At 38.8% G+C, this 21,119-nt stretch overlaps 2 protein-coding genes across 4 annotated transcripts; one reads left to right on the forward strand and one right to left on the reverse strand.

The window, feature by feature from the left end:
* Window positions 1-1,132: 1,132 nt before the first annotated feature.
* Window positions 1,133-9,472, reverse strand: LACC1 (laccase domain containing 1). Of its 3 annotated transcripts, none has more exons than XM_010405636.4 (6): window positions 9,082-9,472; window positions 5,226-5,821; window positions 4,500-4,681; window positions 3,853-4,018; window positions 3,099-3,324; window positions 1,133-1,553 (listed from the first exon to the last, which is right to left on the reverse strand). In XM_010405636.4, the coding sequence occupies exons 2-6, from the start codon at window positions 5,791-5,793 to the stop codon at window positions 1,547-1,549; spliced, it is 1,149 nt and encodes a 382-aa protein (XP_010403938.1). In that variant the 5' UTR covers window positions 5,794-5,821; window positions 9,082-9,472; the 3' UTR covers window positions 1,133-1,546. The 3 variants fall into 3 exon arrangements, with proteins under 3 accessions (XP_010403938.1, XP_010403937.1, XP_019145137.1); XM_010405635.4 differs by having other exon boundaries at window positions 1,133-2,659; window positions 9,082-9,471; XM_019289592.3 differs by lacking the exon at window positions 9,082-9,472 and adding an exon at window positions 6,067-8,929 and having other exon boundaries at window positions 1,133-2,659.
* A 1,767-nt stretch (window positions 9,473-11,239) lies between these two features.
* On the forward strand, window positions 11,240-20,386 carry CCDC122 (coiled-coil domain containing 122). Its single transcript, XM_039554861.1, has 3 exons — window positions 11,240-13,590; window positions 14,697-14,813; window positions 18,115-20,386. Exons 1-3 carry the CDS (start codon window positions 13,219-13,221, stop codon window positions 18,277-18,279), a joined length of 654 nt encoding a protein of 217 aa, XP_039410795.1. The 5' UTR covers window positions 11,240-13,218; the 3' UTR covers window positions 18,280-20,386.
* Window positions 20,387-21,119: the final 733 nt, after the last annotated feature.

A 21,119-nucleotide genomic window follows, 5' to 3' on the forward strand; every position in this document is an offset into this window, starting at 1 on the left:
GGGACTGACCCTTACAGTATTTTCCTATTGGTTATGGAGTTCTCCACCTCAGTCATCCATGTGCAAAAGACTGTTTCTTCTCTTGAAAGGTTTACAGTCTAGGTAATTCATGTAAAAGAAAAAAAGAACAATTGTGGTAACGACTTGTCTTCTAAAAGGTGAAGCCTTTGGTGTTTCTGCTCATTCTGATATTCTCTCCAGCTTGCACAGTCCTACCATGACCTGTCAACGATATTTTTCTAAACACAAAATCTCTACGGTAATTCTTGAACAGGTAAGAACAAGCCAGGGCTTACTATCAGTATCATGTTAGTGTGACTTAATGTACTGTTGAGCATTTGAACCGTGGTAAGTAGCATGGCTGCAAGGTCTTCCTACTTACTGCAAGGATTAATGCATTAGTTTGAAACCATCATTGAGGTGAGATGGGATAACAGCAGGCACATGGGCCCCTATGATGCTTCAGCTGTTAAGTGCCTTGCAAAACCAAGTAACTCAGCTGTTTTTGATGGCATACCCTTAATCCACAAGGGAAGAGGGTTAAGTGAAGGGCACTGACAGACTGCTCAAGCATTGGCTGAGCTTCAGGTGCAGGGACTGAAAGCTATGTAGTGCTACTGCCCCTGTTGCTGCAGGAAGGATACCTTATTCACCTCACTGCTATGTCAATCAGTATCCATAAAGTGGTACAGATATCAAGGCAAAGGGACAGGACTAAAAGGTGAAGGTAGGATGTCGGGTTGGTGTTTTTAACTAGTGCAGCAAGATAAGCCTGTCAGTGTCCATATAATTATACTATCCTATATTTAGAACAAGTCAATAATACACGTAATGCATACCATACACACCATTAGCTGGTGTGCAGCCATGCACTTAGCAGCTCTAAATTGAGCAGTGTGAGTGTTGCCCCTGCTGGATCCTGAGCCTCCAGTTTGAAGCCAACTGAACATCACCACTGTGAAGTTACAAGGGAAACTGAAAGCAATGGAGTTTTAAAAAGGTAACTGAAAATTGTCAATGACTGCAGTGCTACAGCAGCAGAAGAATATTTCTGAAGAAGTAAAATGGGTGGCAGAAGCATATTTTTTTTTGTAGGTGGTTACAGTCAGAGAACATACTCAGAGCCAGACTCTTCTCTGAGAAATACCATTCACAGTAAAAGGAAGTTTATTTTAAAATTTCTGCTCTTCCTGAAAACAAGGAAAGCTCCAATTCGATCAGCCCCGAATCAAAATGAAAACAGATTATTCTTCAAGCACAGATATTAGAACAAGTTGGAAGATGACTGTAGAGGCAAAAGTAGCAGCGTGTGCTGTGCCGTGCTTTGCAATCCGCGTGATTTGGACCCGCATCCATTCATCCATCCGTGCCTCCAGGGTGGAAGCGCAGCGTGGGCGAGCACTGACCTCTAGTGGGCAGAACAGTCAGACCGGGGAAGGCTCACGGAATCCGAAATAGAAAGCACGTCATGCGCGCCGCTGGCCCAAGGCTTGTGCTTGGCACCCCTGCAAGTCGCAGTCAGCACAGCTTCACTGTTAGCGATCGCTCACTGTCTGCGTGTCAGAAAACATCATGTCTGTTGTAAAATCTAGAGGCATTTTTTTTATGGCGAAAAGAAAACAGTGCACACTTAGAATTTGCTTTGTAAGACACAAAAGTCCAACTACTGGTCAGTAAAATTACCTGAGGATAAATTCACAGAACTTTTTAGATATTTATTGAATAACTTGGCATTGTTAGACTGTGTCAATGACATTATCAAAGCACTGTTTAAAGAAAAAAAATCCTAAGGAGACATGAACATACACATCATAAATTAAGATTTTTCTGCAACCAAAAATTACAGAATGGTGAGAGTTAATATATTTTCAATGTCTGCCCCAAAGGAGCCTGCTTGCTTCTCACTTTCAAGTTATTTTCCGTAGGAAAAGTCCTGTAAATATTTTGGAGTTCTTTAATCAAAAGAAGAAAATTAATCCAATGCACAAAATTTTGTAAGGCTTCAGCTGAAACTATCAAAGTTGGGTGTCTCAAACAGGTAATGTGCAATACTGGCCTTCCCTTCCTGTATTAGCAATGTCATACTTAATGTCATTTAGCAGTCTCAACCAGAAGCTAATGAAGACTGCGTTTTTTTGTGCTTCCATCACCTTAAGACAGTGAGGTTTCTGTAAAATATTTGGTCAAGGAGGATCCATAAACTTGGAGCTTGTATCTGGGTCTTGTAGAAGGATTTTGCCACTGGTCTGGATTGTCCTTGTTTCCTGTGCATGCTGTCTCACACAAGAACTGCTGTCCCCACACCATAGGTACTTATTCTTGCCTCAGAATGGCAAGGAAGGGAAGAGGCAGGAGAACCTCATGACCCATGAACTCCCTACTGCAAGTCTAGGAAAGAGGAAGAACTTCTATGAGGAGACCAGGACGCCAGACAATGCAGCAGACTTATTATCTAAATGCTGTTCTAGAGTAAGAGATACTGTCTCAGTCTTTGATTGATATGAAGCCAATCTGTGTCCCAAAGTTAGTGCCATCACGAAAGTGAGAGTAAAATTTATCAGGGTGGCAGGCAGTACAGAAAGTGATATTTTGGTTCTGGTCTGTGATAGAATCATCTTGGATGTTCTTGGGAAGAATCCCACCTCTCTCAAGAAGAATCCTCAAAAAAAAAAGAGAAACAGAAAATAATATTTTTTGTACATCCTCACATTCCATAAGGCACTATCATTAAGGCAGAACCTCAAGTACCAACTGAACAAACTGTACCAATATTGTGATTGGGGCTTTCATTTGCTTTTCTTGTTATTTTCTTTCTGTATTAGACTAAAATAATTGCTTTCCTGCAACCTGTAAAATCCCATTAAATTTGAACTTTTGTCTATGATCCATAAACTAACAGTATAACAATAAAAAAAATAGCTGAAACCCAGAAAAAGTGAGTAAATACCATTAATTCAAAGGTACCCTTTCTTGATCTGCAAAGAACTAGAGAGTACTTTGTTGAGAACCCTCACCATATTAGTGCTGAATAATACAGGATCAAAATAATTATTAGTAATGAATGTGGAATTAGTCTTTTGTTCCCTCAGGAGGTTTACCTTGTTGCTCTTCTGATATCAATATAAGGATTTGCAGAGTCAAACAGTCTCACACACTTTGGATCAATTCTGTGAAATTCTTTTGCTGATTCGTGAGGAAGTTTATAGCAGCAAGGTCCCACAGACGGACCCAGCACCACAAGGATATCTTTCATGTTACAGCCATATTCAGATACCATAGCATTTACTGTGGCCATAGACACTCCTAACAATGTACCTTTCCATCCTGTGAGAAATGAGAGGTTAAAAAAAAAATTGGTATCAATTTTCTTTTAAATTTTCTAGTAGCTGAAAATATATGCAATTATTAAAGGTATATATTAGGAGGTGCATTTACACCTAAAATTAAATAATTATATCCAATAATAAATTAGCTTAGACACCCTCCCCTCCCCTGCCCCCCCCCCCCCCCCCCCAACATACACATTAACAGAGTTCTTTTTCCCAAGTGTCCTGGATTGGGCAGTTCGAGATATCTCACAGCTCCTCTGTGCTTTAAACATTGAAGTGGGAATACAACAGAGATACGTCAGAAATTAATTTTTATAATATGGTCAAAGTATTTTAATGTTGTTCTAGGGGGAAAAAAAACCAAAACAGGCTCAGCCTAGAGACAGTCTATTTTTTGGAATAGACAGAAGCCAATTTTGCACTTGGGCATTGTTTGGAATAGAGAGAAGAAAGCCCAGCTTTGAGTTCTTGTATCTCAGAGTGCCAGGAAATCTTTGCATTGCACAGGGAGTGCAATTCCTACCAGAATGAGCAGCACCGCAGGCTTTTCTGACAGGATCAGCAAACAGCACGGGTATACAGTCAGCACCTGGAGCTGCCAGAGTGACACCCTTCTGATTCGTAACTATTCCATCATAGTTGTCAGGCTCTGTCTTTCCCATAATACACACAGCATTAGCGTGATCAACCTGTCAAAACAAAACCAGAACGTGGACAGTGATATGGCTGCAAAACAAATCAGCTCTGACTAGTACAAGGTTTTTTCTTTGACATGAAACAGTCTTCTGCACTAACTGATTACTTTTGGAAATCAGGTGCTCTCTTGTTGAAACGCCATGCAGATGTACCAGTAGAAAGCCACTATAGAAGCGATGGTGTATTTTTCTTTTAGGAGAAAGTGCTCCGATCATTTATCTGATTATTCTACTCTGTGGTAAGTTAAATGTTAGAACAGACTTGGAAGAATCAGTACTGCTTCTCCATATTGCACCAAATGGCTGGTAGTTTGGATGGCTATTCCCCCAGATAAGATGCCAGCATAAATGTTTTAATTGTCCTGCTTATCACAAGTTCTTGCCAACAAAGATAAGTGTAATGCCTACAACTTAGCCAGTGATACATGAAGGAATATCTGAGCCATTTACTCGAATCCATTGTTTTATAAGATACCTTGACTCTGTGAAAAGCCTCTGGGTTAAATCCTGCAGCATTAGCTAGCCGGCGGAGATTTTCTTTAACAACGACTTGTGGGTCCCTCCGCTTGCAACTGCTGAAGAGATTGCAGGAGCTTAGAGTTGGTATGTAGGAGATCCCACCTGTCCTTGTGGTGAACCCATGTAAGAAAATATCATCTGGCAAGGCAAGAAAACACAACAAACGCTTTCAACACAAGACCAAGCTGGCTATTACATGGGTTCATACTGAAGAGACCTGGAATCAGCCAATCAAGTAGAGTATTGTTTTACCTTGGATTTAGCTCTGGCATTTAAATTTAAGGATTCCTAATTTCCTTCTTGCTCATAATCATGCCATGGCAGGGACACTGAGACATCAGGCATGTCCAGGGCTGCAGACCAGGAGAAACTCTTATACTGCCTTTCCAAATGATGATGGTAGCTCTCAAAGTGTGTCATTCCCACACAGAGGGGAGAAAATGTTATGGTCTGCCCTCACTAAACCCAGGACTGTCTTTCCTCAAATCATGCCCAGGCCTTGCTAGCCTTTTGCTGTATTTCTATTGACACTTTCTCCCTCTTACAGACATGATACTACAACATCATATAGAGTTATTTGATGCCTGAAGGCATTTCCAAATCCTACCCATTTTGCAACTCCCTTGAAGGAGTATGCTTGGTAACAGTCTCTGTAAAAACTATTAGCTGGAACTCTCTTTACCTGGGATCAGGGAAGATCTGAGGATGGTGAGCTCCCCTTTCAGGCTTGGCAGGCTTTCCAAGTACATCTGAATCTCACTTTGGATGAGTGCTACATCCTGTGAAGGAAGTGTTTGCCCTTCATGCTGAGGTTCAGATATCTGCAGGCTTTCACAGTCAGATACCACCTGTAAATCCTCGAATTCAAACTGGTAGACTGCCGTAAAGAGATGGTCTATATATACTTTCATTAAGTCTCTTCTTATGGTAGGGAGAATAACTTTAATGATGCTCAGGTCTTTTTCATCTAGTCTCTGTTTGATGGTGTACAAAGCAGCAGCTGTAGTCTGAGCACATATCACCTCCAGTCTTCTGTTCAGACTCTGAAAACCTCTCAGAGCTGGAAACAAGAACTCTTGTTCATCTTTCCTTTCACTCCCCTGCCTCCGGCAACACATGACATAAACACACAGAGCATGGATGGAAGAGCATTTCTCAATGGTTTCCAGTGTGTTGTGTAGTAATCCTTGGATGTTGTTCTGCAAGTTGGCTGGGAGGCTGAACAGATCTATTAGTACTGCTTCCACCATATTCCAGGATCTTTAAAGGCTTCTACAGCTGTCAAGTAGTAACAAAACATGAAAAACAAACAAAAAGGCAAGAACAGCACTGTTAGTCCAAACACGGAATCATGTTAAGGCATTTAATTCAGTGATACTGCATAGAGAATGTACATAGCAGTTAATTACTGACTTAGGCTTTCCCAGCTGCATCAAAAGAAATTCCAACAAAAGAACTAGTGGAAATGGGAATAATTATGTATTTTTTTAAGCATTTAGGTATTTCCCCACCACCCCACCTACCTCAGCTCTTTCCCAGGTCAGGGATGATGAAAGGTTGGTACATAAGATTAGATTTATTGAATCAATTAACCCTCATTAGCCTAATGGATCTTCTTAACATGATTGATGGGCCATCCTCCAGCTTCCATGATGCAAACAAATGCAGAGGTCCCTTAGCTTCCTGGGACTGGAGGAGTTTCTGTAACAATTTATTTGGAGGTGTTTAACATACTTATGGCTGAGATGGAGCTCATGTCTGCTGCCCCTCCTAGCAGTAGGGTGCTGAGCTGTCAGGGCAATGACATTTTTTCCTGCAGGCCTTCACAAGACCTTTTGTACTTCTCCTTTTTGCACTTCCAAAAGTATTGACTTGCTAATTTCTGACTTCTGTGTGGAGGGACACATTGACCATGATAGTTCTTCTTTTCAGCACACACAAGAACTCAGCACAGGTTACTGAAATTTTACCTAGTAATGAAAGAAGTATTTAGAACTAAACTAAAGTAATAAATACTGTGCACAACTCCCTGGCTCAGCTTTTTCACTCTGCTAGCTGCACTCTGCTCTGAAACCAACGTGTTAAGCTTATCCAATATCATCCTATCATTCACAATCTGTCTTGTGGCCCACGGTGTAAGTGGTTTTGGTGGTTTGTTTTTTCCCTTTTCTGAACTTTGTTGATCCAAGCCCAGCTAGGAAACTCGTCAATCCATGTCTTCCTCTCTCTGTTGCTATGGGGGCCTGTTTTACATATTCTTTCAGAAGCTTCTGACTTTCTTTTCTATCTCTCTGAGAATCTTTCCATTTCCAGTGCAGGCATCCAGAGGTCTGGAACAAAAGGCTAGGTCCCTCTGCTTTGGGAACCTCAAAGACCCCTATTTAGATTTCATGACTAAGCACTGTGCTTGACCTAGCAGAAATATATACACCTTTACCACCACTTGTAAGACCCCATAATAATTTAGAGCACTTTTAAACACCATCAGGGGTTTTTTTGGCACAGCAACAAATTGTGCATGAATATTAATTTACTTGTAGGAAAATTCTTATCTTTGCAGGAACAAAGAACTTGAGAATCTTTTAAGTCTTTGAAATCAGTGTTCTGCTACCAGAGCTAACCACACCAAATAACGCCGGCACAATTTTCATGCCCCAAGACCTCATTCTCCTGTAACCACATGAATGTTCTGGCTTCACATCACATCATTATCCTGCAAAAATACTACTTGTGTGTGTACTTGAGGCCTATCATTATGGGAGATGTGATGTACTCCTTGGCATTTTATGTTTGACAGTGGATTCCCAGAGTTTCTACACTGAAATGAGAGGTCAAAGACCTTTGTGGTTTTAAAGGACAGCTTATTTAGAGAAGGTTTTACAGAAAACATTCTGTGTCTCCTTCATTGTTCTTTCCCCCAGACTGGAAGAAAAATAATCCTGACTGAAAATGATGTTTTCATTTCTGTGAATTGAACACTTACAAAGATTAATTAGCAACTATCAAAACAGGTAAGCTGAAAGTATCAAAATGTGATAGCAGATAAAAGCAACTGCCAAGGAATTTATGACCCTTGATTATTTACACATAGCTCATAATGGATTTTAGAGGAAAGAGCTTGCTAAGAAAACAGTGCTGAAACAGACTCATGCTAAAGACCATGACTTGGGAAATCAGAGTATTTCCTTCCCTACCCTGACACTCTGTGGGAGGCCTGTCTGAGTGTGACATGATCCCAATCAAGGTATAGCTAATAGTCCTAGGAAAGATAGTACAACTGAGAGGCATAGTGCAAAAACAGATTATTGCTCCACTTCATATATGTCAATAGTGGAAGGTCACTAGAGTTCACTGCTGTCCTCGTACTTGCCCAGAAAAATACCACCAAAGAAAGGGTGGAAGGAAAGTGTTTGATGAGGGACAGGTAATTGCATACATTGTTATTAAGTTGTGTATGCACTGCAAAAACTCTACAGGGGCAATTATTGGGATGTACACATAGGAACAATGGGGCTGATTCACCCTCATATCCTTCCAGCTTCGCATCACAGAGTCCTAGTGAGGACAGCGGTGTCACAGTAAATTTGCTTACAATCATAGCCAAACTGACTCCTTTCTAAGTCGCTCCAAAAATGCCCTTCTCAAAATACAGGCTTGCCAAGCACAGCAATGTTTTAGCTTATGGGAAATGCATATTCAGGTTTTCATTAACATGCTGTACAGCCCCAGTGTTCCATTGAAGCCTCATCCAAAAAAATAAGTACATTTATTAAGGAGTTGATTGTTTTAGTACACAATTCAAGACAAATACTTGCACAAAATGGAAGCCAAGGCCACCCATTAGCTATTTTCTCACTCCCTGAAACTGTCAGTACAAACATTTGGAGGTTAATAAGATTTTCTTGTACAGATATCAAGAAAAAATAGATCAAAGAAAATTATCAATAACGATATGAGAGGTGAGGAAGGTAACAAGAGCAAAAAGTAGAAAAGCAAAGTGAATATAGAAAAAGAACAATAAAGGAAATAAAACCAGGCTGCAGAGAAGAGACAGCCCCAGGTAGAAAAGAGATGCAAAAAAGCAATTTTCAAGAACCCCAGAAATCTAATTCTGAAAGTTCACTGTTAGCCAAGACAAGATTGCTGACAATTTCCTGCATCTTTGAATCCTGCTGGTCATCTTATGTTAGTAGAGAAACTGAGAGAACAGACATAATTTTTTGAAAATTAAAATGGCAAGAGATATTTAACATGTGCCAGAGAGAGATGCCCCGAGAAAGAAAACAGGTCATTGAAGTAGCCCAAATGAACAGAGATAAGAGCACATGTGTAAAATTTCAACAAGAGCAAATACAAAAAAGAAAATTCAAAAAACGGGAGAAAAGAAATACATTTAAGTCTCTTAAACTGGATTAAAATAAAACATTCTTCCTCTTTTAACCTAGGTTTTTTTAGGCAAGGTTGAAGAAACAGAAATCACCACATACAACAAAAATACTGAAGCACATGCAGTTTTCCTAACACAGGAGTTTACTTACACAGGTGGACAATCCTTTTAAATTCTGAAAGGTACCATCTGATAAAATACACAGACATTTCCAGCTTTATATATCTCACTTCTTTCAGTCTCGGAGCTGATTTGTACAAGCTGGAAATTCCTGTGCTGTGTGAGGCTGTAGCGCGAACCTGTATTTCTTCTTTTCGACGGGACCCTGCTTTGCTGCTGCTGGTTCCACCGGAAAGAACAAACTGTTCCACAAGGCACCAAGATGATTAACAAGTGCCTGGGCAGCGCTGCACCCGGAAGCAGCGTTACCCCTGCCACGCAACTCCTGCTACCCCAGCTTTGCACAACCACCCACCAACTCACGAACGCACGGCACAGCCAAACAGGACAACCACACAAAGAAGTTAAACTTGTGCAGAGAGAAGGAGTTTCCTCTCTGAGCTGTAGCTGCATGTTCCAGTGAAGAATTTGGCAGCCAGTCAAGAAAAAGTATATTCCGGACTTAGACAGAGAGGTTACACAATGTCAGCTTTTGGGGCGACAGGCCCCAAATGAGGATGGCAATTTCTGCTTGTAGCAGTCAGAAATTTCACAGAGTTTAGTGAAAAGGTCTTAATCCTTTGACAGGACAATGCAAAGGTTAAAAGGCAAGCAAGAAAATGAGGGATTTACATCAGGCTTTGTGCAAGAATCAAATGACAATAAATGCATTTCCTCAGCTGTGTTAAAATCATAGTCATGACTGTTAAGTATATGACAATGGAAGAAAGGAGCAGGAAAAAAAGAACAGTAATTTTTTAATGGACAGAGGAATTAATAAAGTCTGATTTCCCATGAATCACTGTCTCCTGTTCCTCCTTTCCCTGCAACTACAGTAAACCTACTGCCAGGTCCAAAACACTCATAGGGAGCTCAGCCATCTCCCCTCCTGCTGTTCCTTTCAGCACGTGCTGGACAGAGGGATGAGAGCTGAATCCTGGTTCTCCCTCCCAAAGGGAGCCGATGAGGCTATCTTGTCCTTCCGCACCCAGACATCTCTTTCCCTGAAGTTTGCAGAAATCCGTCATCTCTGAGGCTTTCCACCCCACTGCCAAATGTGGCTGAGCTAGGTCATTAAAAATTAACAGGAGAACTACTTGGTGGAGAGAAACCAATGCAATCATTTTCTTTCCTTCAGCCAGACTAAGGAAGCAAAACTAATTACCGGGGTTATTTTTGGTGTAGAACGCTGAGAAGGAAAAGGTCAGAAAATATTCAGGGTACAAAACAATTCTGAAAAATGACAAATTGATATCTCTGGCTGAAATATTATATTCAGCTTATGCCACTTCAAAAAAGGGACAAAATAAACAAGGTCATATGCAGAGATGAGCAATTAGATTATAAAATAGTTATTATAAATTTATCTAAAAAAGTATTTTTATATTTAAGTATATTTATATATGCAAGTTGCTCAATATTATATATATTATATATAAGCTGCTTAATATAATACATAATATTTATATTTTTAAGTTAAATGTTATAAAAACATAAAAATTACAAAATAGGTAAATAATAAAATCATATTATAAAAATTGTGCGATTTAAGCTTAAAATTCCCTAGAATTCCCTAGAGGAGTACAAGTGGACCAGAGGCAAGTCCATGGCTACAGAGCAGGGCACGGCATAGGCCAGGAGAAACCGGGTCACATCTCTTCTCCTTCGTAACCCAGTGGTGCTCGGGAAAACTTAATGTTCTCCGCACAACAAACGAGGGCAGCAAGTGCAGTCTAATATGGTGAAAGGGGTAACTCGGGGAACTTGGGAGCGGAGGGCGCTGAGCAGGACGGCCTCAGGCACGGGCGAGCGGGCCGGCACCACCGCCACGGGTGGTGAAGCAGCCACACGTTTCCTAAGGGGTGGCTCCCGCCGTGTTCCCTGCGGCTCCCGGCGGGATCGGCCCCTCTCCCGTCTCCCCGCGCCCCTGGGCTCCCTCAGGCCCCGGGCCGGCGCTGCCCGGGCGGTGGCGGGGACCGGCGGCCTGAGGGCGGCGGCCCTGAGAGCGCTGCCGGTGCCGTGCGGCGGCCGCAGCAGCTCGGGCGGAACGCGAGAGCGCGGCCTCAGGCGCTTAAGGCGCTCTTGAGGTGCTTTCAAGAGTTACGGCTGTGCTCCCAAACTGAGGATCTGCCGTGCAGAGAAGCCGAAGATGGAATAAACCATCGCAGTGGTTTATTTTATGAGGTTCTGCAAGAAAAGTGTTCTAATTCTCAGTGATTAGCTTTGAGTAACCTGGTCTTGCTGATTAAAAATGAACCAGATCAAATGAATGTATCAATCTGCAATCCCACGGAAAAGCCCTTAATATTATTTTATCAACAGGAACTAAACGGATTGAAGCTAAAACAATTCACTTCTTTCTTGTCCCTCCAGTTCTTCACATCTGCTTAAAATGGCTAAGCAAAATTCCCCACCACTAGCTGAAGTTGTGAAACGAGTTTTTGAGCAGCAGCAGTCACAGGTGTCAGACATAGAAAAAAGCAAAACAGTTCTTTTCCAATTGCAGGTAATAAACCTTGTTTAGAGTAGTTTAATCAATTATTTTTCATTAGATGAGGAAGTATTTCCATGAACGAGAGAAGCTGATGGTACTTAATGGGTGAGTGCATTTAAGTGTAAGGCAGCTATTCTGTTCATGTGTGTGGCATTTAGGCTCAGCCAAAACTGTGAGTATGTATTTCCATTTGTAAGGCCACAACACAGCTACATCTTCATTACAGCAGGTGAAGTTTTCCAAGTTTGTTACTTGGAAAAAAAACAAAACAAAAATACTGAGCTGGACCCACAAAGCAAACCCACAACAACTAAATGCAAAGTTAGAGCTTTTTGAAAATTTTTTAATGGTAATTTCTTAAGAAATATTGAGGGAAGGATTTTAAAACTTTTTTTTTTTTGGCAGATTTTCTCCAGACTATAGAATTTTTTTTCTTACCGTATTTTTTGACACAAAATTCTTTTTTTCACCCCTTATGTTTGAAGTGGGTATTCTAAGTAGTCATAAATACTGGTATTATTCAGTACTATTTTGTAGAACACTGGATGCGTGTAGTTTGTGTGAAAAATCTGTGGTCATTTCTTTCCTCATTTATTAAGCTTTCAATTATTATTTAACCTTCAAGATCAAATTTCTGTTGAGAAACTTAACTTATAAGTCTGAGAAAAGATGATACCAGTTGATATTTTTGAGCATGGAAGAATGGAAATGGAAATAGTAGAGTTCCAATTATAATATCTGTGCATAGCTCTACAACTGAAATAATTGTTATCTGAAATTTTTCACAAAGATAACATTTCTGAAGTAGGAGTGAAATCTTGTATTTCTTAGGAATGTCAGTGGACAGGCCACACATTACAAGAAGCTTTGTCTGTATCCTGTAATATAGCCTGATGATGCTGCAATAATAATTTGTGATCAAACAATTTAAAAACGTATTTGTTTTAAAAAAGACCCACAGAACTTTAAAGCCCTAGGTAATTACAAGCCCTTTCCAACCCTGATGAATCTGTGATTTCTTATGATGGGTTAAAGTACTACTTCCTGGTTTTGTTCACTTCTCATCAGTGAGATTATGTAGAGGAGTTTTTAGGACTAGATACATATTTCTTGCGGGGTTGAAAATAGCTGGGATTAATTCAGCTCTCAACTACTACTGTGATGAAGGCCGGAATAAAAACCTCAGCTGAACAGTCTAGTTAAGCTTCATCACCTGACACACTCCTCTATGTGTTTGTGTGGGTTTGCAAGGGATTTTTGCCATCTTTAGTTATTTTTAGTCTGATTAGGACTTCACCAGGTTTCATCTCTAAGCAGACATTAGGATTTGGTTTGATTTGCCACGTCCTATATATCTTGTAAATGTGAGGAACTTAAAGTGAGTTCAAGGATATCTTACTTCATATTTTAGACTCAATCTAAGGGGAGAAGACTAAACTAGTATTCTTGCGTTGTGCCTCTAAGGTGATGATAATAAGAAATTTAAGTCTTCCATTCAAACCACCTTAGACAAGTGAAAAAGAAGACTATTGAATTAGAGTGTTTAACTAGACACTTCATATCTTCCCCCAAAAAATGTTCTTAGTTGAACGCTGAAATATTTTACAGGCAAAGTGCCAGGAACTAGAAAAAGAAATGAATTCTATTCTGTTAGAAACAAAGACAACAGAAAGGGAAATACATCTGCAAGATGATGCCATAGAAGTGACACAATATCAGTGTGAAAATCTGGAGGCCCAAGTCAGAGTGCTGTATTCTGAAAATTTAAAGTTGAGGTGTGATGCAGAAAGAGTACAAGAGGAGTTTGAGATGATACTTGCAAGAAACAATGAATATCGGGAAAAAATAAAGGAACATAAACATGTGTTTTGGGAGATGGAAAGTAAAATGCCAGTTATGATTGAACTTGCTAAAAAGAAAGCTGTTGTTGAAGAATTAAAGACAAAGAAAGAGGAGTTAATGTGTGATCTTCAGAATCCAGAAGGATCTGTTATAAAACAAGTGCAGGTACTTTATTTCCTTTTTGATTATTTCATTTTATGGGAAATAATTTTGATATAGTTAATATAATTATTTTGCCTAATATCTTTATGGTTCATGAGGGACTGACTACAAGGAAATATAGGTAATTCATAATGCTGTGTTAATTGAAGAAATCTTTACTTCAGTATGCAGTGAAAAATATCATCAGCTATTGTTATCTGTGTAATATTGTAAAAAACAGGTTTGTATTGTGTGATCTAATGAACTCAAATATGAAAATATTACAGAGCTGTAAATTAAGCTTTATCTTTGGATAAACTTATATGGACACTTTTCAGAATTCTGTGGAAGATTGCCATAGTGTTGCATTTTTCAGGTAAAAATACAATATCCTTTAAACTTTGCTGTCAACAAAATAAATTTAAATTTGAGCTGTTTGCCAGCAGGAGGTAGATTTGATGAGATGGTGATATAAATTAGAAGAGAGGAAAAATATGTTTGGTGTTCTAATCTAACACTGTTGTTTTCACTTGGCCCAATTGCAATTTTTACCAAAAACAACCCCATAGGAATTTTTCTTTCCAATATATGGACAAACACAAGGATGAAGTTGACATGGGATCAAAGATTTCAACTTTGATGTAACTTACTTTACTGAAAATCTGATGGTACTCTGTTAATGTAAATTGATGAAAATTTGTTTGTACTACAGATCTTTCAATATTGATTACTAAAAGCTAATTAACGTACTTTTCTATGAGAAAGAAAAACATATCTCAAATATTACATTAAATAGTCTTCCATTTTGCAGTTAATTACATTTTAAACAAAGACCACCAAAATGAGCTCAAAGTCCTGTATTGTTGTAGCTTTCGTATTTCATATCAAGAGTATATATTCTTACAGGTCTAAAAAAATGCTATAAAATACTTAATAAGTAATTCTAATTACGCTTTCAAAATAAACGTTTTAATTAGCATTAATAGGTTTATTGTGAAGTTGTTTATTATAGATCTTGATCTCATCTCTCTTAATTGAGACTGTTAAAATGAGACATTTTTAATAAGTTTAATAGATGTGCTGTGCAACCTTTCAAGGAGTGGATTTCTGTATCTTGCTTACATCTGCAGGAAGAAATCACACTTTTAAAAAGCGAAATCACAACATTGAAAGATGTCATCAATAAAAAAACAGATCTGCTGGAAGAAGAGAAGAAAAAGCATGCTAAGCTTAGAAAAGAAATTGAGGTGAGTCATTTGAATAAAATTTAACTGCAGTTCTCCTGACAGAAGGTAGATAGTGCGAATGAAGTCTGAAGTACTTTATACACCATTGCTGGCTATACATTGTTCAAGTATGTGCAGTAATGATGTGGTCTTAAATTCTGGGTGCTGATAGTCTTTCTGAAATTCAGAGCTTAATTGTTAAGAACATTTCCTTCTGAAGTATTTTAAGAAGAAGTTAATCTGTGAACTTTTGGAATTATTCCCTAAAAAGAAAGAGGTCACTGGTAGTAAAGCAAAATGCAAAATGCACATTTTAAAATTTCTGTAGTACTTCTGAAATACTTTACATTTCACTGCTGACTTGATTATTCATGACTTGATAACTCATCAGTGGAAGAATCAAATGCACCTAGAAAATGGACTTCCCATGAATCTCCCTAATTTGAGCTGACATTAAATTAGGAATAACATAGCAGCTCCTAATTAGCTGACAAGGTAAAATTCTTATCAGTAGTTAAAACCTTCTCTTTTAAATAATTGAACTATATTTTTTGTTTTGTTCCTTACTAAAATACCCTGTATGATTAGATAAGTTTTCATTTGGAAGTTTCATACCATTTATCTTATCAGTTCAAATAGATGCCACGAAATTTAATGAGCAAAGCTTAAAAATATAAAGATTACCTGATCTAAGGTTATGTCTATTGCCCATTGTAAAATGTAGGAGGAAGAGAGGATCTTTTTTTATGTGATAGAGAACAGAGAGAATTTTTAACCTGAAAAGCAAAATTCAGCTGCTTTAGAATAGGTCTGCTAATCAGCATTTGAGAAAATATACTATTACCAAGGCAACATCATCCTAAGAAAGTTCTCTAAACCTAAATTTAAATTAGGTAGCCTAAAAATAATGTTCTGTTCTGTTATCAAAATCAATTTAATGAAATAGTGAAGGTTAACCTGTTCTTCAGTTTTTTGTATTATATGAATTTTTTGTCTCAGAAGGAAGCAGCTTCAAACCCAAAACCCTTCAGGGTATTATTTTCTGTTAAGAACTCTCCTGAAAACAGTCCATTTTTTTATATAAGAACTGACAGTGGATAGACAGGGACATTTATACCCAGCAGTCCTCAGCACAACTTGGGAAAGAAAACTCAAGCACAGGAATAAAGTGAGATACTAGGCACATGGATGAGGTTTTATTGAGCTCAGTGGTGGAATTCAGCTACAGACTGCTGACATCTGATGTAATTGTTAGGAGCATCCAAAGGAGAGCAGCTAGGATGGTGAAGGGCCTTGAGGGGAAGCCTTATGAGGAGCAGCTGAGGTCACTTGGGCTGATCAGCCTGGAGAAGAGGAGACTGAGGGGAGACCTCATCGCAGTTACAACTTCCTTGTGAGGAGGAGAGGCAGGCACTGATCTCTCTGTGGTGACCACTGACAGGACCCGAGGCAATGGCCTGAAGTTGTGTCAGGGGAGGTTTAGGCTGGATATCAGGAAAAGACTCTTCACCCAGAGGGTGGTTGGAACAGGGTCCCCAGGGGAGTGGTCACAGGGGAGTGTTCCCAGCACCAAGCCTTGACAGAGTTCGCGGAGCATTTCGACAATACTCTTAGGCACATGACACTTGGGGATGTCCTGTGTAGGGCCAGGAGTTGGGCTTGATGATCCTGATGGGTTCCTTCCAACTCAGCATATTCTGTGATTCTGACTCTTAAAGCAGCCTGTGGACCTTCTCTTTCTTTCCTGAGCACCAGCCCCATCACCCATATCTTGAAAAGCAGATCCTGTTCCAAGCCTTGGACAGGGATGTCAGCAATAAATCAGGGTGGTTATCTGTTTAGGGTCAAAGCTTCAGTCATAAGGACTAATTCAAGATATCCACAAATAATTGAAAATTTGTTGTTATGTAAAAGTAATACAAAAAAAAACCAACCTGAAAGACTGTCTATTCCCTTGCTGACGTCTTTCCCCAGTGTCAGTGTGTGATTATATTACTCTTGGCAGATGCTTGCCTATCCTGTCCTTAAACAACCCTGGTGGTGGAGATACCACGAGTGCCCAGACAATTTTTTTCCAGTATTTGACTTTCATGTACACAAGACCCAATGAAAAGCACAATGTTGTCTCTCCCCAGTCTCCGGTAAGCATATTAGTGCTCCCTCCCTCAGCAGATGTGCCAGACTGTTCCAAATAATGCCAGAGACTCATTTCTAAAAAAAGCAGATAATATTGATGCTTTAGACAATAGATATTTCAGTGTCATACAACGTAGTCCTGGTGATGCAGATGCCCCAAGCACTCATTCAGATGAATGAATCTGACAGCTTCCCTTGAAAAGTTGCAAACAATTATAGTGGCCAGTGAGGTAACATGCAGGAAGACAAACCATCACCAATAAAAAAAGGCAGTGTAATTTATAGAGTACCAGTGAGGAAATTTCCTAGTTATTTGTGAAATTTAGGCAGCGAGATTTTCAGGAAGTCACTGGCAGTGCTGTGGTTCTGATGCAGCTGTACACCATCATGTGCATGTGAAATACAGTGTAATAATGCTTCAATAAGCAGACACAAGAATAATTATACACTACCACTCATATGCCATTTACAATGGTAAGTAAGCCCAAATTTCATTAAGGGAATTCCTGCTATTTCCATTTTTATTGTAGTGAATGTTTCATTCTTTTTACATTTAAGAATGCATATTTCAGAGTATTGTCTGCAGCGGCCATTCTTCTCTGCGCAAGGCAGCAATGAGTGCAGAATTGACAGTCCTGCATTGCCGCAGTATTGCCTGTCTAAGGAAAATGTACCATTTTAAATGCAGTGCAGCTACAAAGGTGCTGCTACAGCCATCGAGGTTACCTCATTTCTATTCTCATTTATACCAAAACATGCTTGTCAAAGAATGAAAATATCTTCTTTCTCACCTCTCAGTGTGGAGCCTGAAATCTTCCATGTGCAAAGCCTTGCCAGAGCTGTGACATGTTGAGTCCTTGGGTGGTAGTTACTCTGTTAAATTTTAGACATCTACAGAGCAGATACCCACACTGAACTCTGCACTTAAGGTCTTAGTAGAACGTAGCTTTTCTTTCCTTAATGGGAAAGTGAGGCATGATTCATGTTGTCCTAAACCAGCCATCTGAAATAAGTCAGATGAAAGGCTTCCTAGATGTCTCTGTCTCTTCAGTAGCTAAAAGTAAACGTGGAGTGACTTGGTCAAATGCCAGAATATATACTGGGACAGAATTAGGTGAGCTGAACTCACCTCTGTAAATAGTTTCACTTGAATGAAATTTCGAAGTGATTTTTTTTTTTTTTTTAGGTACAGAATAAGAGATATGATGCTATTTTAAAACGTTTGCATTGTCAACTGAACAAAGTCCATTCAAATAAAAGACAATGGCACTGGAACATTCAGCAGTTGGAGAAGAAGGCCGCAGAACTAAGAAAGTGTCTTGGAGTAGCAGAATTACAAAACATCATGTGACAAACTTAAAAAAGCTAGAATGTGGGTAATCTTTTCCAGGCAGGGCAGCTTTTTTTGTGGAAATGCTACAAATTTTAAATAGCCTGATAGCTGGGTCAGGCCTTAGGGGTTTCTTTCTTTTTTGAAGTTTTTCTCTCTTTCGTTTTATGGCCTCAGCTAATAGCCACAATAATAAATTAGCTGTTCAGGAATAACTTAGCTGTTAGGAGGAAAGTTACTGACGCTTCCAGGTGTTTTCAAAATATGTGTCAATTTTTATCTAAAAAAGTTACTTGAAGTCAACCAAACAAGATTTGGGAAGTTCCTTTATATTTCATTTGGTCTCTGAAGATTGGGATATATATGCTGCTTTTCCTGCAGAGAAATAAATACTGGTGTATATTCGCACTCCTGAGGGACCAAAATTCTTTTATCTTTTATCCACATCCCTTTTTATTGCAACTTGCTAAGGAGCTCTGAAAGCTTTGATGGCCTGTATTTTGTTGTGTGGGAAACTCATATAGAAGATGTTAGAGTCTGCCAGGATTTTCTGGCATGGGGGACAAAGGGGACAAAGGCTGTCCAGCTATAAAAGGCTTTGGAACAAGTACATTCGGAACTGGGCTTCAAATAATCTGACTTCAAGTGGTCTAATAGATGTTAGTGAAGAGGTGTGAGTAGGTAAAGAGAGTTCCACATCTGGAAAGCTTTTAAAATGGAACAACTCACCTTCAAGAAATAGACATGCATTATAGATGATTGATGATAGAGGAATTTATTGTCTAGAGGATTTTAACTAATTCAGCCATCTAACATCTAAGTGCTTAATGATCTAAGATGACTCAACATAAATGACAACGTATTAAAAATTCTTGTTAAAATAGTAGTGAACAGTAGCCATTTTCCTTTACCTTCTTTTTATTATATGCTTGGCATTTGAAGAATTTACAGTGCTTTCTCTACTCTTACGCTTAAGGTAGTAGTTCTGCTTGGACATAACTTGTAATGTTTATCTGTTCTATGAAAGTAGCTTTTTATTTAGGGTGTTGTCTTGAATAATTTAGATTTACCTTTACTCATGAATATAAAATGAAGACTGTTTACTGTGAAAAATATTGAACTGCTTATATATTATCTTAGGAAAGAAAAGCTTAAAATGCAGTACTATTATTATCTTCATATATTAATGTATATTTACATTTCCCTTAATATTTTATTTCACTTTATATAATTATTTTAAGCAATATCCTGATTCATTAAGGCTCTCTCTCAACATTTTTAGTCCCTCAAGTCTTTTGGCTCAGTCTTTTTCCTTTGCAATAATATCAACCAGGCTGCTTTCATTAAAGCAATAAAGTAGAAATAAAAACTTCAATATCCTATGCTATAGTAACAGTATGTCCTGAATATTGAGTCTTATTGAGTATGTAGTGGATTACTGTAACATTACAACTATTTATCCCTACACAGAGCAAAATAACATCCATTTTATGCATGTGTCTTCCAGAAAGGGTCCAAACTGAAAAGTTGGAGAATTTACTGTGTTATTGTTAGTTTCAGCATTTAACTACTCTTCTTTTATTTTGCATGATTCCTAATGTCAGTTTATTCATCCATCAAGTGAAACGAGTCTACTTTATCTCAAATATAATGACATAAGTAAAAATACTGATGTGCTGTCTTCTTGAGGGGTTAAATAATTCAGGCCTTCCAAATCTATTGCTTGCCAGATCCGGCCAACAGTTTTAGCTTAATGTATCCCCCCCAAAAGCAGTACAACATCCAACATTTTTGGGGTATTAAGACTGTGTACCCTTAAGTATGCCTTTTACCACTGATATTATCTTGTTTTCATTTTCAGTTTCTAATTATTTCTGCTCCGGAACAATTAATGCATCAAAATGTGTTTCATATTAGCCACGCAAACGACTTTGACTAAGTTCACTTTGACATCTATTGCCATGGTTCTGATATCACAGTTTAGCCTTGCATTTATTACCAGCTGGAAACAGCTCTAGCAAACAATACAAACCTTCTAAGGAAACAAAAATATCACACCTTTGTTTTTCTTTCTGACCAATGAAGATGTTCATTATTACTTCCCTGGGTATTACGGCAGTTTCTGCATATCAACAAATGTACAGAATGACTCACTCATCTCAAATAAATACTTTGAACTTACATCTTCCTTGTTCCTTTTCATAAATCTCAGTAATTTTCAGTATCTCAAATTAATTCTATGCTTCTTTGTACATGTTTTGAAGTAGTTTAATATAATTTAACTGAGCTGCATGCAAGGGCTGTGTATAGTACTCCCTTTACTGCTACACCTGGGGGAAATGTTCCCTTCTATAAAAACACCTTCCTATCATCCAAGGTCTAGGTTGTCTTATGCTCTTTTTTGCTCTTTGCAAGAGAGCCCATGTTTTTGCCTACTGGGACCCTTGACCCCTTCGTCGTATCTCAGCTACCAAAGGTGTATTCCTCCTTTTTCTTCCATGTAAAACTTGCTTTTTCAGTATACATACTTGAACTATAGATACATTTTGTGGCAATTAGGCTGAGAAGCTGAGGTGTACTTTAATTTCCAAAGCTCCCTCCATTTATATGGGGACACAGCTAAACCATGCAGCAGCTCCTTTCTGGCTTGCAGAGATGGGTTTCTTGGTAAAACTAAGATGTGAATTGGAAGGAATCACAAATGGCCAAGGGTCTTTTTGAGACAGAGTTCAGCTATTACCAGGGAATCCCCAGTAGATACCAGAGCATTTGAGAAACAACTTAGTCCATTTAAACATGTATATTGAAAAAGTAAGTTTTGTTACATACATACACTTATTGTTGTTGTCATCCCACATCAC

This window comes from Corvus cornix, chromosome 1 (assembly GCF_000738735.6).
Source record: "Corvus cornix cornix isolate S_Up_H32 chromosome 1, ASM73873v5, whole genome shotgun sequence".
Lineage (NCBI taxonomy): Eukaryota > Metazoa > Chordata > Aves > Passeriformes > Corvidae > Corvus > Corvus cornix.